General features: G+C 49.2%; 2 protein-coding genes across 4 annotated transcripts in view; one reads left to right on the top strand and one right to left on the bottom strand.

The window, feature by feature from the left end:
- RABEP1 (rabaptin, RAB GTPase binding effector protein 1) overlaps positions 1-4,018 on the top strand; it is a 47,188-nt gene extending 43,170 nt beyond the window's left edge. For both annotated transcript variants that reach the window (XM_021551010.4, XM_021551009.4), the window contains exon 18: positions 233-4,018. In XM_021551010.4, coding sequence (XP_021406685.1) covers positions 233-334 — 102 coding nt within the window. In that variant the 3' untranslated portion in view covers positions 335-4,018. The remainder of the gene's footprint in view (positions 1-232) is intronic.
- A 198-nt stretch (positions 4,019-4,216) lies between these two features.
- Positions 4,217-14,741, bottom strand: NUP88 (nucleoporin 88). Of its 2 annotated transcripts, none has more exons than XM_021550826.2 (17): positions 14,502-14,741; positions 13,819-13,988; positions 13,128-13,253; positions 12,819-12,905; positions 11,865-12,041; positions 10,720-10,903; positions 10,160-10,310; positions 9,451-9,549; positions 9,239-9,329; positions 8,822-8,923; positions 7,149-7,307; positions 6,591-6,716; positions 5,984-6,049; positions 5,665-5,745; positions 5,211-5,337; positions 4,741-4,859; positions 4,217-4,440 (listed from the first exon to the last, which is right to left on the bottom strand). In XM_021550826.2, the coding sequence occupies exons 1-17, from the start codon at positions 14,733-14,735 to the stop codon at positions 4,377-4,379; spliced, it is 2,163 nt and encodes a 720-aa protein (XP_021406501.1). In that variant the 5' UTR covers positions 14,736-14,741; the 3' UTR covers positions 4,217-4,376. The 2 variants fall into 2 exon arrangements, with proteins under 2 accessions (XP_021406501.1, XP_085413211.1); XM_085557085.1 differs by having other exon boundaries at positions 13,128-13,278.
- Positions 14,742-14,920: the final 179 nt, after the last annotated feature.

Consider the following 14,920-nt stretch of genomic DNA (forward strand, 5'->3'; position numbering starts at 1 on the left):
GCCCCCCAGAAAATGGGGAATTACTGTAAAATCACAACTGCCTCATGTCTTCCTCCTGTTCTTGGACCCAAATTAAGCTTGTGCTCCTTCACACCTTGCATTTCTTCAGCACCTGGTGATGTTGGATCCTTTGGGGGCTCCTTTTGTGCCTGGCTCTGGGCTGTTCCCCTTTGGGCCTGGCTCTGGGCTCCTGGCCCTGGCTGACTGCAGTGCCTGTGTTGGTTCCCTGCAGGTGCAGCTGGAGAGGATCCGGCAGGCAGATTCCCTGGAGAGGATCCGTGCAATCCTGAACGACACAAAACTGACGGACATTAATCAGCTCCCTGAAACATGACACCCTGATGGGCTCCGAGGCTGCGGCTGGGGTTTTTAACTCATCTTTATAGCAACATTAATTATTATTTAACTCTAACCGAGAGAGCAGAAGACAACAGAGGGGAGCGATGACTTAAGTTTTGTTTCTAGAGGGGAAAAAGGTTTCGTACTGGGCAGGAAGAGAGCACAAGGGTGACTTGTAGTGTAGGAAGGAGAACTTTCTAATGGAAACACTAATGAGTGCAGTGTTTCGTGTTCCACTGAGTGGGATCAGTCCTTACATTCTGAAAAACTTCCCTCTTTCAGCCGACTTCGTAACCTAATATAGAGTTTTGGAACATATACCCCTGTCTTTCCCTCTGTTCTTTCCCCCACTACTGTGATCAAAGTAGCTGCTGGAAACTATTGTCCCTCCAAAACGTTGAAGAGCAAAGTGGTTGAAGTTTTTCTGTTTGAATAGTCAGTAACAGTATTCAGCTAGCAGAGAGAATGAGGTGTAGAGTATGCTGTATGAATATTTTATATTAAAATATGACTTTATTAGCAGGACACTGGATATTGATCTTATTTCATAACTCAGTACTTTTTTTTAAAAACCATTGGCTCTGTGAAGAATCTGAATGCTGCTGAAATGTGGATATGAGTGAGCTGTGTATCTTCTGAACAGATAAATGCTAATCCAAAAGAAAAAGAACACTGTACTGAGAATTTAACTCCTTGCCATTTTTCTGTTGAATTCAGATACAGAAAGAAAAGCACAAGAAATGCACTGGTTTGTAATCTCTTTTCACAAATGTAATTTAGAATATGGAGCTACAACCGGTTGTTTCTCATCTCCTAAAGCTGAGCAGTGCCTGGAATCCTTTCTCTGTGGAAAAGAAAAAACCAAAAAACCCAAACAGAAGAAAGCTGGTAAAATCTTGTTAATGTCTGAGGATTGGCCCGAGGTGGTGCAGGTGTGCTCTGCCCTGGGGGTGGCCCAGGGTGTGAAGGCAGGAGCTCTCTGGGGAAGGTGCTGAGGGCAGTGCAGGGTGAAGCTGTTCCTGACCCCTCTGCCAGCCCAGCCTCGTGCCAGCACACAGGAACCACTGCCAGGCACTCCTGGTCAGGGCACAGATGTGCAGGAGCTGCAGGACTGTGCTGCTGCAGCTTGGAGGGGGCAGTGCAGCTCTTTGCTGTCCTGCACTGCTCACAGGTGGCTCCTGTGCTGTCCCGTTCTGCTCCCACAGTTAAATTGCACTGAGTAATGTGGCAGCAGAGGCAAGAAATTCTTGTGATCACTCAGTTGCCAGTTTGGGTTTCTTGTTCTATAAATGGCCAGAGGTAACACGAGCACTCCTCCTCCCCCTCCTGCACTGCTGGGGTTCCTGCACGCAGCTGGAGGGATTCCTGAGCTGCTGCAGGTGTTGATGATCCTGGTGGTACAAACCCAATTCCTGAACTTTACAACTCTGTTAAAAGGAGGCTGAAGGAGCAGATCCAGCTGTCCAAAACTTCATTTTTCCTCCATTCCTTGATGTTTTTTCTTCGCATACTTGGCCAGAGATCTGCTTTTCTTCATCACCTTCAAAAGTGACAGAAAATGCTCCAAACTGCAATGCACATGATTATATATTTTAAGTGCTTAGATCCTATTTTTAGCAGTGTATATCCTGCTACTGACATGAAGTCAGAACCAGTGGTTTTGAAGAGGAATGCCTTAAAAACAACCAAAAAAGCATCATACAAGCTCAATTCCTTGCCACTCATTACAAGAATTAAAGCATTTTATTCACCCTAGCAATTAATTCCCTTCATAATCCTGACACCCAAAAGTAATTTTCCCCACCTTAGTAATGACTAACAGATGGCAGAGCTCTCCTGTCTAGAGATGACACTTGCTGTCACATAAAGGTGATGTTGAAGTGTGGCTGGAGTCTTACTTGGCTATTGCCAGATTAGGGATTTTTTATTCTTCCTTACTATTTGCTGAACTGTGGCTGACAGCAGCCACATCCTAATGCATTTATCCAGGACCAGATATTTTCATTCAGTTTTCCAGTGGCTGGGTAGACTTTGGAGACAAAACTTACAGGCCTTTAATAGGAGCTACAGAACAGAAAGGAAAGCTTTTTTCTCTGTTCCCACCCTCCCTTGCCAAAAAAGAATGTGTAACAGGTTACAGGGTTAGTTCCTGTAACTGGGGACTGCTTCATCTGTGCAGGAGGTGTAAGGAAGCCTCTTGTATGGCAAAACTGCACCACACCCTGCACCCTCTTCAGCAAGCTGAGTGCTTCAGGAGCTGCACCTTGAAGTCTTTCACAGTAAAATATTTTTTGGTTGTGTTTCTGGATGGTCCCAGTGCTAGAGGGCAGGGAAGGGGCTGTTCCTGGCCTTCCAGCATCCCTGCCTGCTCTCAGCAGCCCTGGCTGTGCTGGCTCAGAGCCTTCCAGGTGGTGCAGGGCTGGGTGGCTTTTCCTTGGTGTGTTTTTATGGCTCGTGGGCACAGCTTTCCCCAGGTGTGGTGGTGTCAGGACGAGGTCATGCTGCAGCCTGGCAGGAAGGAGGCGAGTTGGGGCAAGTGGTTTGGGCTCCTTGGTAGCCCCAGGGCCTGTGGAGCGTTCCCAAAGGCAGATCCGCAGGCCTGGGGGGAGTGCTCTTTGTGCTTTTCCTTGTTTGTGAACCAGGCACTGCACAAGTCCCTGAAGGAACTTCCTTGGTGTGGAGAGGAGGGCAGGCAGTTCTTGCATGGTTTTTCCTTTTCACCCCCTGTTCCATCACGCACCCCAACACCTGTGCTCCTGTCCCAGTACCAGCTGTGACCATTTTAGTGTTGGAACACGAGTCACCCTTTTTCACCAGCTGCTGTCATGCCAGACTTAAACAATTCAGTTTGAAATTGGAACCCTGGCTGTTCACAGAAGTGGTGGGAGATGTGCTCCCTGCAAACTGCTGTCCCTCCAGGGGGAAGGACAGCAAAGCTTCAGCAGCAGCAACTGAGCTGCTGCTGAACTCAAAGGGGCCTTTAAAAGTAAAACAAGCAGTGTGTGCCAAATTTGCAGAGCAAATTTAAAAGACTGTAAATGTAGGAAAAGCTCTTGGTGTAGATACTCACTGGATGATGGATTCTGGTGTTGCTGCTCATGAACATGAGAAAACAGATGCTCTTCCTCCCAGTCCTGGGTGTTGTGGAGCGTGGCTGGGCCGGGGTGGGTTCTCCTGACTCGGGCAGTGTCTCTGCTCAGCTGTGGCAGGGGCTGAGCTGTTGGTGGAGGCTGTAGCAGGGCCCAGCTGTTCTGTCTGCGTTCTGTGCCCGTGTAGTCCTACCCTGTACCAAGTTCTCGCAGCATGTCCGGCAGCCGGTCCCGCCCCAGCAGCGCCGCCCCGTTCCAGCAGTGCAGTAGCTCCTGCCCCCGAGCTTCACACGGCGCCTTTCCCCAGGGCAGGGGGAGCGACAACAATTACTTACTGTCCATAGAGCCTGTCTACAGCAGAGACTGGATTGGCCTTGTCATGGCAAGAAGGACTCCAGAGCCATCTTTTGCAGAAGGAAACAGTGTTTGGAAGTCAATACTGCATTCCAGTGAGCCAAGCCATTGGTGTCCTGTGCAATCGTGGGTGTAGAATTCTGCTGTCTCCAGGATTCCAGTGTAACCATTTGTTAACTGTACTGAAGGTGTGTCCTTTATGGAGAAAGTGTTCCAAATTAAAAAAAGCTGCTGAAGTGTGTGTGTGCACGGCTCTGCTCTGTCTCCTCTGCCTCCTGCCACAGCCTCCCCCTCCAGGGAACCCCTGAGGGAGCAAGGGTGGGAGATTATCCCAGGAAAACCCCAGGGAGCAGCAATCTTACCCTCTAATACCCTGACTATAAAACACCTGCAGCACATCCCCTTCCCATGACAAAAACAAAAACCACAGCATGTGAGGAGTCATATCAAAAGTACTTTATTTCACAATTCTTTACAAAATAATATGCAAAAGGTGTATTGTTCAACATACAAATGGTAAATATACAAGGGGGAACAGCAGGGACAGGTGAAGCTCAGCCAGCCTCTGGGTGCAGGGTCCTCTCCAGGGGCACGTCAGAAGTTCACGTGGCTCCTGATGTCGTTGATCTGTTTCACCATCTCCCGGATGTGTTCTCCCCTTCAAGAAAAAGTAACCCAAGTCAAAAGGCTGCACAGAACTAAGCAGGAAGGGAAACTCTTTGGATGGTAGAAGCAGTGAATGGGAGCAGTGCCTCTCATCCCAGGCAGGACTGCAGACTGCCCTGGGATCCTGGGGCAAAAAGCACTTCCATCCGTCTGCTCAGAGTGCTGCTCTCGGGAGCTGCATGTCCCCGGTTCAGCCCCCCTCCCCCAGCAGGGCCTAAATGACCCCCGAGACAGCTGAACTGAGTGAGGGCCGGGGCTCAGGGCCCTCGGGAGGAGCCCAGCCTGCACTCACTCCTCTCTCAGGACAGCCTGGATGCACTTGCTCTGGTAGGCACTGAGGCTGATGCTGGGTTTGCGGGGGCTTCGCCCCTTCTCCATCTGTTTCTGTTGGTATTCCTTTTTCATTTTCACCTGGGGGTTGAGAGAAAAGAGAAGGCCCCAGTCAGTGCTGGTCCTGCCTGCCACAGTGGAAGCTTGTTAATCACAGACTGCTGTGTTGTACTGCAATTAATTGGCTCTCTTTGGGTTCAAACCTGTCTGTTTTTGCACTTTGCACAAAGAGAAGAAATGTCCCTGCCAGGCTGAGGAAGAGGGAGCTCTCTGAGGGCTTACAGTGCTGTACTACGTCCAAGGGCCCAAATTCCCTTTAGTACATTGCTGCTACCTATCACAAGTTCAGCATCACTTGTTGGCAGGACTCCTCTGTCAGCACTGAGGGAGGAGCTGTCAGTAACCTCCCAGCCCCGACATTCCTCCTCTCACCTGTCTGATAGCATTGCTCAGGTGCTGCAGCTGGTCATGGATTGTCTGCAGCTCCTTCTTCATATCTTTTTCAGTGTCAGAGAGAACAGGAAGCTGAGAGTGGAAACTCCGAAGGACTTTCTTCATCCTTTGAAAGCAAGAAATGTCTCTGAGTTAGCTTCCCTGCTACCCAGCTCTGCTCAAACACCTGCAGCCTGGTGCTTTGGCCATGCTCGCCAAGTCTCAGGGGCTTCACCTTCCCCTTCCAGCTGCTCTCAGGTGGCATTTCTGAGCATGGGCTGGCTCAGGCTGGGCCTGCACACAGATCACACCAAGCCCCAGAACACAGAATTTCAGAAGCCCAGTCCTGTAACTAACCAGTGCAGCAGCTCCTGCCCACTCTGTTCTACCACGCCTGCAAACTCTGTTTAACATCAGGTGGTGTGAGGTGAAATACAGCCCCGTGTGCACTCACCTGTTCATGATGTCTTCTTGCTTCTCTTTGGCTTCCTCATACTTGTCAGCCAAGCGCTCGGCCATTTCCCGCAAACTTTTCCTTAAGGTGAGGGAGAAACAGTTCCTTACTTCAGACCCTCACACAGGACAAGCCAGGGTGTGGGAGCAGGAGAAGGGAGCTGAAGAAGCCAGCTGGGGGAGGGAGCAAACCTGCAGGCTTCACTGTGGCTGGGAGTGCCTGCACTTGTCACCTGTTCACACAGGGCCGTGTCCAAACCACCACCACAGGTGCATCATTCCTGAGGTTTGATTTGATAAAGGAGATGGCTTCTACTCACCTCTCCTCTCGACAGTAATTCAGATCCTCCAGTTGTTTCTTTTTCTGTCCCCACAGCAGCTTCACTCTGAAGTAAACACATACCAAAAAAAAAAAAAAAAAAAAAAAAAATCAAACCACTTGCAATGAAGTGAATCAGGATTTACACCACGGAGAAAATGCTGGGAGTGGGAAGAACTAAAGACACGGAAAAAGGGGCAGTGGTGAGAAACTCCCATTTTGTTCTAATGGTACACTGTAAATAACTGACTATTATTTGAAGCAGCAGAGACTTAAGACAATTTTCCTTTGTCAGGATTAGTGCTGAGGTCAGATTTCCTGCCACCCACAGGCCCAGGCAGGCAGACAACACCACAATAAAAAGTTATCTGTGTCTGTTTACCATTTTTTATTCCTCTATAAGCCACTACAGAGATCAGCTATTAAACTGCCCCTTGCTTTTCCTGATAACTCAGTTTTAAGTTCTGTTATTCACTATTAGTTTCACATTTAGTAAATTCACTCATTCACCAGGATTAGATCCACAGAGCAGGGTGAGTGCTCAGTATTTAGTGCTGCTCTGTCACAGAGACATTGGCCAGCAAATTTTTATGAGAGTTCTGCATTACCTTTGCTGAATTTCCTCTTTTGCCAGGTCCTGTTTCAGTATATATTCCTCTCTGAACACCTGGGTGGCTCTGCTGAGGAGCTGAAGGCATTCTTCAGGGGGAGGAGCAGCATCTTTATCTGCAGATCTTAAGATTGAGAATTTTGCCATCTTACTAATATGTTCCTTGGAAAGGCTGAACCACTTCCAGTGTTTATGGCAAAGATCAGGGGGAGGTCTGTTATGAAATCAGGGATTACAATGAAATCCCTTTGCTAAAAATCTTTTTTTTTTCACATGAGGAAATCCCAAGGTAGCTTAAGATACTCCAAACCCAATGGGCCAAGCAGTGAGAACCTCATGAGCTAAAGCTTTGATGCTTTGAGCAGGAGACTGGAGCCAGGTGATCCCCTCCCAGCCTGCAGCATCACTGGATGCCATCCCCACAGGGACACAGTGCAGAGCTGTGCCCCAGCACTGCCATGCCCAAGGCCACGTGCTGTTCAATAGGAGCTGGGCAACACCCACTGTTCCCAAGTGTTCCCCCTCCAGGTGCCCCAGGAAAACTCATTTTGCTCACTTGAGGTGCAGGGGGTTGGCAGAGCTGCGCTGCAGGATGCCCTGGATGTGCTTCTCGAAGGAATGCTCCGACTCGGCCACGATGCGCAGCGGGGACACGGCCAGGTCCTGGTCCTCGCTGGTGCACAGCAGGGGAGGGGAGGCAGGATGGACAGTGCTCCTGCCACACAGCAGCACAGGGGAGAACACACTCAGGACACACACCGAAACCAGCCCCGAGCCTCCTCTCTGGAAGCGAGGAACTCCTCCCCTGTGGAGCTCCTGTGTTACTGCAGGGGCTTCTGAGAGCTGTTTCAGTTATGTGGTAACTCCAGACTCACATCCCCCACACCTGTTTGGTCATGGCTCAAACTAGCAAGAACCATAAATATCCTTTGGCTTAAGGAGAAGAAAGTTCCAGAACAAGGCAGGCAGGCACTGCAACAGCAGCATGAGCTCCACAAAGCATTCTGCCCGGTCACTGCCCACCTGTGTGGAAACAGTGAAATAAATAAAAGGTCTGTAGGAGAACCTGATGTTAACACTGGCTCCGCTGATGGTACCTGTCCTACCTTAAACAGTGTGGTGCAAAAAACAAGCTGAAAATAGTGTCACCCCCTCAAGGTGTTCATTTCATTGTGCAAATGCACATTTACACCACTCTGTATCTTTGCCACCACCTCCAAAGAAAGTAACTGGAAGCACAAACAAAAATCCTGCTTCTTTTTTTCCCCTTTCAGGCACACATAACTTCAGCAGCCCATTAAGAATAGCCACACTCCTGAAAAACAACAACAATGCCATCAAGAACGTTTTCTTTGTCCTAATACTCACTATAGTGACCTGATTAATTATATCCCCTACAAACACCTCATCAGCAGAAGGTAACTGCTACAGTAACACTTCAGTGCTCAGCCAGGGAGTGTTCAGAAAGCAAAACTTCACTGTGTGTCCTAAGAGGTGCAGAAGCCTGGGGTGAAAGAATCAAAGAGTAATTGAAAAATAGGAATCTCATTTTTTGGTCCTGTATTAGTTTTGGTTTAGGGTAAATTTGGGAAAGAACTTTTAAAAGGGTTCTTTTAGGAAGCAGATTTAATCGGCTTTTTTTTTTTAATTGGTTCAGGAAAGATTTTTTTTTGGAGAAAAAGTGGAAAAACTTGTTTATTAAATAAGTAAAATTAAATAATATTAAATAATAAATTTTTTTGCTAGTGTAAGAGACAAATTTGGAAAATTTTCTTGGATTGCAGTCTGGCTCACTTAGTCTCTTATTAGTTTTTCTGGTGCTGGAAATGTTACAGCCTAGGCCCAGCCCTCTGGGCCACAGGTGCCAGCTGCTGTTGTTTTTTTGGTGTTTAGTTTAGAGCAGGTCTAGAGAAAAGGAAAAGCCACAGTCCAGGGAACTTCTTTGCCTCAGCTAGTTAAAACTAACGAGAAAAGTAAAGGAGAGCTCTGTTTTGCTGTCTGTCTGCTGACAACACAGTCTAGGAGCAGGAATGTGGAGGAGTGAGTGCAGTTCTTGAAAACAAACTCTGTGCTTCTCTTTCCCCCTTTCACTTTTGGAACAAATCTTAAAGGTGTAGAAATTATTATTTAACATAAATAGGGCAGATGACTGGGGATAAAGGTATCATATAGTTAACTTAGGACAGGTCCTTTCCATGCAGTCATGGACTTCAACTGAGAACCACATACAAGAGAGGCCTTGTAATGCACTCATAGGTGTTGGTGATGCAAATCATTGTGGGCCCCAGGACATCAGACACGATCCAAAATCCTCTAATTGGAGCAGGCTGCCTGAAGGGAAGAACACAAAAATTACCCAGTCAGGAAAATTCTTTGTTCCTGAAGTTGTGCATGTTCACTCTTTTGGAAATGCTCCCAGGTCAGGTAAATGGTGGTGAAAATTTCTGCTGGTCTGACAAGTGATTTTCAAACAGAAACACAAGAATTTAAGCTACAACCCTAACAGTGCAGTAAGAATCCAGTTGTATTGTTTGAAATCTTTTGAGCTTACTTTAATGGCAAGAATGCAGCAAAAGATGATAAAACACAAATATTTTCCATACCAAGTCCCCAACTTGAAAGCACTTAAGAGTTTGTTTTTTTTACCTGCATGGCAGTGGTTTTGTACAAAGAATATGTTCAACAAAGCACTTCTGTTCTGCTCCCAGCTCTTGTAAACTGTCTTTATCTTCTTCATCTACAAGGAGACATGTCAGGATGCATCAGATCCCCTTTGCAGGGTGAGGGATTCAGTAGTACCTGCATCCACCAGCCTGTTACTGGGAGATGTTGATCTGTTCCCCACTTCTGTCACTCACCTGAACCAAGGAATTTGTGCAGTTTATTGATCCATGTCAGGCCCACACTGTGGACACCAGCTTCGTGTGTGCAATGGTATCTAGAGGGACATTTGGGATCTGAAATTGAAGCAGAAAATATAAGAGATGGCACTGAACTGAGAAAACTCAGCCTTCCAACCTGCACTGCTGATCCTGTGTATCAACTTAGTGTCCAGTCAGCTTTAACATCTTAGTGCAAGCACCAGAAACAGAGATACATGTGTCAGAGTCTAAAATACTGATGAGTTGTTTTGAACCCTTCCTATCACACCACATCTGCATCAGTCAGATAGATTTTCAATGGCAGGTTATTCAAACTAGCAGACCAGCATTCCAACAAACTGCTTGCTCCCAAAGACCCAAACACTTTGTCCTGCCCCCAGTTCCATGGAATAAGCATATCCTTCCCTCAGGATCACACTCTCCACAGCACTTCCTCACACTCACAGGTCAGCACAGATGCAGAAATTTCTACTTTATAACCCTCAGGTGACAGGATTTAGTACTGACCATGTGTAATCTGCCCTTGAGCCAACACTGGAGCCCATCCCAGGCTTGCTCCTTTATTGAGGGCATCAGGCAAATCCTTACTCTGACCCCCCTGTTTGTCTGACACCAATGAGAACACGCAAATAACTGAATCCTAAATGCATGGAATAAACAGCCACAAGCTGAACAACAACCCTACCTTGGTGCAGCTTGATTGGGCAAGAGAAGTCAGACTCCAAAGGATCTTCCTCATCTCCTGTCGCCAGTTTCAGTGCAAGTTCCAGCTCAACACATTCAAACACGTACAGGGAAGGAATAAGATCAGATCTTGGGTCCCAGGACTTTTCTGACTGTAAAGAGCATTGAATTTTTCTGTCAAGACATCATTTAAATAGGAATGCCAACATAAACAGCATCAAGAAAGAGTTACGTGTTTTAATTGTCAAGAAATGTAGTTCAAGTTTACTTAAAAGAAATTAATTCAGACCCAGAGTTTCTTAGAAAATCCTCCTTAAATTAGATCCTAGTAAATTTGATCAAAAACTGATCTACTGTCAGGGTACATAGGACTGGGAGTTAAAGTGTCAGGGAGCCACAGAGACTGGCTGAAACAGGAGAAAGACTCACTACTTCATTCCAAAGGAATGCAGCTTTGGCACTTGGCACGCACTTCCAGGCATCTTGCCACCTTGCAGCCGGGAACATGGATTAAAGAAACAAAAATACCTACAGAAAAACAACCCAAAGCAAGACAAGTACCTGCTCATCGTCCTCCTCTCCATCCAGCACCACGCAGTGGTAGAGCATTCCCGACTCGGTGGCAATGACCAGGATGTTTGGGATGCAGGGCAGGCACAGCACGGCGCAGGCGTCGTAGCCGTAGTTGTCCTCGGCAGCCGGGTGCATGGGCAGGGGCCCCAGCAGCTTCCCCAGGCTGCCGGTGCTGCAGGGAAGATGGGTTTGTTCTCAGCACCAGCTCTGCAAGGGGATTCCCACAGCTGGCAAGCAATGGCTTGGAGCTCTAAATCCCAACAGACTTCTGCAGATTGCAAGTATGACCTGCAGCTCCTTGGTGGAGATCTCAGAGGAGAAATCTGAGCTCATTTATTACATTTTATGCTCTGAAAACAACCAAAGCTACACTGCAAAAATTCAAGAGGAAACATTTTCATACAAGAACACAAAGTACTCATAGAAAGCTCAAGTTAATGATTACTCAGCTGGTTTCTTGCACTTCACAAGCAGCATTTTGTACTGTGGCATTTCTTTGGGCAGAACTTCAGATGGACTAAGGCCATCTCACTGCCTGCAGAAAAATCTCTTCAGTAATGAGGCACACAGAGCTGCTTCTAACCCACACTCTTTAACATTCAGCTACACAAGATCTAACTTGTAAGTCTTGCACCATCTTCTCAGTTTTCTAAAGTAATTCCTTCTTGTATCATGTTTATATTCTTGATTAATCATCCTGACTTTCCACTGCAGAACATGCCTGTGAGCCCCCTATGCTCCTCAAATATTCCTTTTCCTAGGATGCCCCAGGCTCAATGAGCCTCATCCAGAGCTAAGGATGTCTGTGCTGTGAACTGAAAGCCACAAAAGACTGAACAGCCTTAGACCCACTGATCTTTTTACAGCCCTCTGTCTTCGTATCAGATTGCTGGTGGTAAATAATGCACAATGCATTCTGAGCAGTGGAAGCTGCACCCATAATGTCTGGATGAGAAAGGATGACACACTGGTTTTGGATTCCAGTCTGTCAGCACAGCCACAGAGAACAGGCTGCAATATAAGGTAAATCAGCCCAGCATCCCTCACAGAGTCCCAGCCAAGCTGAGAGGTGACTCTCTCACCCCAGCACTGCATATCCAAGCACCCCGTGAGCCCCGAGGGTCAGAGCCTACCTCTGGAGCAGGCTGATGTAGGTGAGGAAGGTCTCTCCATTCTCATAGAGGATGTACAGGGGGTAGCCCAGCACCTCCTCGCTGCCGCGCTGGCCCAGGACGTGCTTCGGCACCGGCACCTGCGGCCCGAAGTCGAAGGCCACGGCCGTCTCGCCCAGGGACGCTGTGTAGGCTCTCCTGGGACAGGGCACAACCAGCTGGGGTCAGCAAGGACTGAGAGCACAGCGAGGTCCTGAGGGAGGTGCTGCCAAACCCCTGCCAAACCCCAGCCCGCCCAGCAGTGCCCTGCCAGCAACAAAAGGGTGTGAGTGACACCCCAGGCATGGCACATCAGCTCTGCAGTGCCCCACAGCTTCAGGGGACACAAGAGCGGCTCTGGTACTTCCTGTGAGGGACACCACTCCGTGCTGCAGGAGTTCTGTTTCCAACCGGGCCAAGAGGGAAATAAAAAGATAATCTACCTTCTACATTTCTCACTCAAAAACCCCTTCTTAACCCCATCTTAAAGTCAATGTGTGTTTTTCAAGCTGCTACTCTGACAAACACTTGACTGTACAGTTTGTCACCACTTTGTTTTAGAAGGATGGAGGAAGGAAGAGAAGGAAGAGAAGGAAGAGAAGGAAGAGAAGGAAGAGAAGGAAGAGAAGGAAGAGAAGGAAGAGAAGGAAGAGAAGGAAGAGAAGGAAGAGAAGGAAGAGAAGGAAGAGAAGGAAGAGAAGGAAGAGAAGGAAGAGAAGGAAGAGAAGGAAGAGAAGGAAGAGAAGGGAAAGAAGGGAAAGAAGGGAAAGAAGGGGGAAAAGTGTAGGTATTCTGCTATGAACTACAGAACTATTCTCAACTACAGAATTCATATGAGATTTTCAGGCACATTTATCACTTACTCATTCAGAACACAGCTGAGAATACTGAGCTTATTCTGCAAAAGCATTTCAAAATACAAAAAGCCACACCAACCCTGTTTTGATTGTAAGAGTCTCCTCCTCAGTGTCCGAAAGCACAATCACTTTGATGGGTGTGTGAGGCACCTTCAGACTGTAGAACCTGGGCAAAGAAACAGCAGCAATGTTCACTCTGCTGGCAGTGCTGCATGTTCCCTGCTGACACAGGCACATCAGCCACTCTCAGCCTGAAATCCCTCCCATCCCACCTTTTTAATGCTAACTCTGGTAAAAACAGCAGGATGCAAATTCAGTGACAATAAATTAAAGACTGGACATGACAAAAAAAACACACTTCAAATAATCCACCACAAAGGGGGCTTACCTTATAGTGTTATCTGATGTCAAGAGCACAATGTGGGGCTCCATGGTGTCACAGGGGTACCAGGCTGCATGCTTTAGAGTCAGGGATGTTGAGCTGGTGAAGAACCGTTCCGCAATAGGAATGGTGCTGGAATGCAGAGCAGAAGCTTGCACTGTGACCAGAAACACACAAGCTACTTCTTAAAGCAAGTGGGGGCAAGAAGAGCTAGAGACACAATGAAAAGGTTTCAGAGTCTTTATCTGTACTACTCTGGAAGTTGGAAAGCAGCTTTAACTTGAAGCCCTCTGTTATGTCCCCCCAAAGATCTGCTTTTAGCTGCCCCATCTCTGGACATGTCCAAGACCACGCAACCTGGTCTAATGGAAGGTGTCCCTATCCATAGCAGCACTTGGAACTTGCTGGCCTTTAAGGTCTCTTCCAACTCAAAGCATTCTGTGAAAAGCTAGAGAATACTAGAGGAGAATTTTGCTCCTCAGCAATTGCAGCAAGTTTAGAAGGTCATTTATTTGGGTCACTTGACAAGCAGCAAGCATTTAAGCCAAAATAATTCTGTTCATAACTTCCCCACAACCCCAGTACAACCTGTACCTTCCACCAGTGCTTTCTGTATCTACCTAACCCCAAAAAAGGGAGGCTGTGGAGGAAGAGTGGCAGGACAAGGGCGTAATTTAACTCCTGAGGTCTCACCCACCTGCAGTTGACCGTGGATTTCCCACCTTCAAACTCAGAATTCTTGCCCCAGCGTTTGGGCAGCTCCAGCACCATGAGCCCCTTGGTACCAATGAGCGCCACATGGTGCTGGGCGGGGCTCAGCAGCGTCTGGTGCACGTCAAAGAGGGGCGGATTTATGCACAGAAGGGTCTGAAAACAGAAATGATACAGGGAAGCACAAGCCGCTCAAAGCACTCGCGGAAGTACCTTTGTTTTGGATGGTGATTTACACGGCACGGAATGAGGCACAAAGCAGTGGGTTCCTTGCGGAAAGGCACCCAAAGGCGGGTGAGGGATGATGATGCTCCTTCAGGCAGCAGACACCTCAGCCCCGTGCCCACCATGGCCCTCCTCCCCTCACACCTCACACCTCGCATCCCCTCACGGTCCGCCAGCCCCTCCCTACAGGACCGCTCTTCCCCTCACACCTCGCATCCCCTCAAGCCCCTCACAGCCAGCCCGTCCCGACACGACCCCTCACACCCCAAACGCCCCCAGCTCCTTTATCCCCTCACGCCCCTCTTCCCGCACAGCCAGCCCCTCACAGCCCGTCCTCTCCTCATGGCCCCTCACACCTCCACCTTCAGACCCCCCCTTCCCTCACACCGCCCGCCCCCGCTCCCCTCAGCGCCCCGCTCAGCCGTCCCCGGGCGCGGGCCGCACCTGGTAGCGGCCGAGCGCGGCGGGGTCGGTGCCGCCGAGGCGGCGCAGGCCGACGGCGACCAGGGCGGCGGCGGGCCCGTCCCAGAGCAGCAGGTCGGAGCCCAGCCCGCACAGGAGGTCGCGGAGGCGCGGCGGGCGGGGGGCGGCGGGCGCGCGCTCGCGGAGGCGGGCGAACAGCGCGTGCTGCGGCAGCGCCGCGCGCCACTGCTCCGCCGGGCCGCACTCGGCCGCCATCGCCCCGCGCCGCCGGCGTCACCGCCCGCGCGGCCAATCCGCGCCGCCGCCCGCGGACTACATTGCCCGGCGTGCCCCGCGCGCCGCCTGGCGTCTCTGCCCGCGCGGCCAATCGGCACCGCCGCCCGCGGACTACATTGCCCGGCGTGCCCCGCGCGCCGCCTGGCGTCTCTGCCCGCGCGGCC

The sequence above is a fragment of the Lonchura striata genome, chromosome 19, assembly GCF_050655825.1.
Source record: "Lonchura striata isolate lonStrDom1 chromosome 19, ASM5065582v1, whole genome shotgun sequence".
NCBI lineage: Eukaryota > Metazoa > Chordata > Aves > Passeriformes > Estrildidae > Lonchura > Lonchura striata.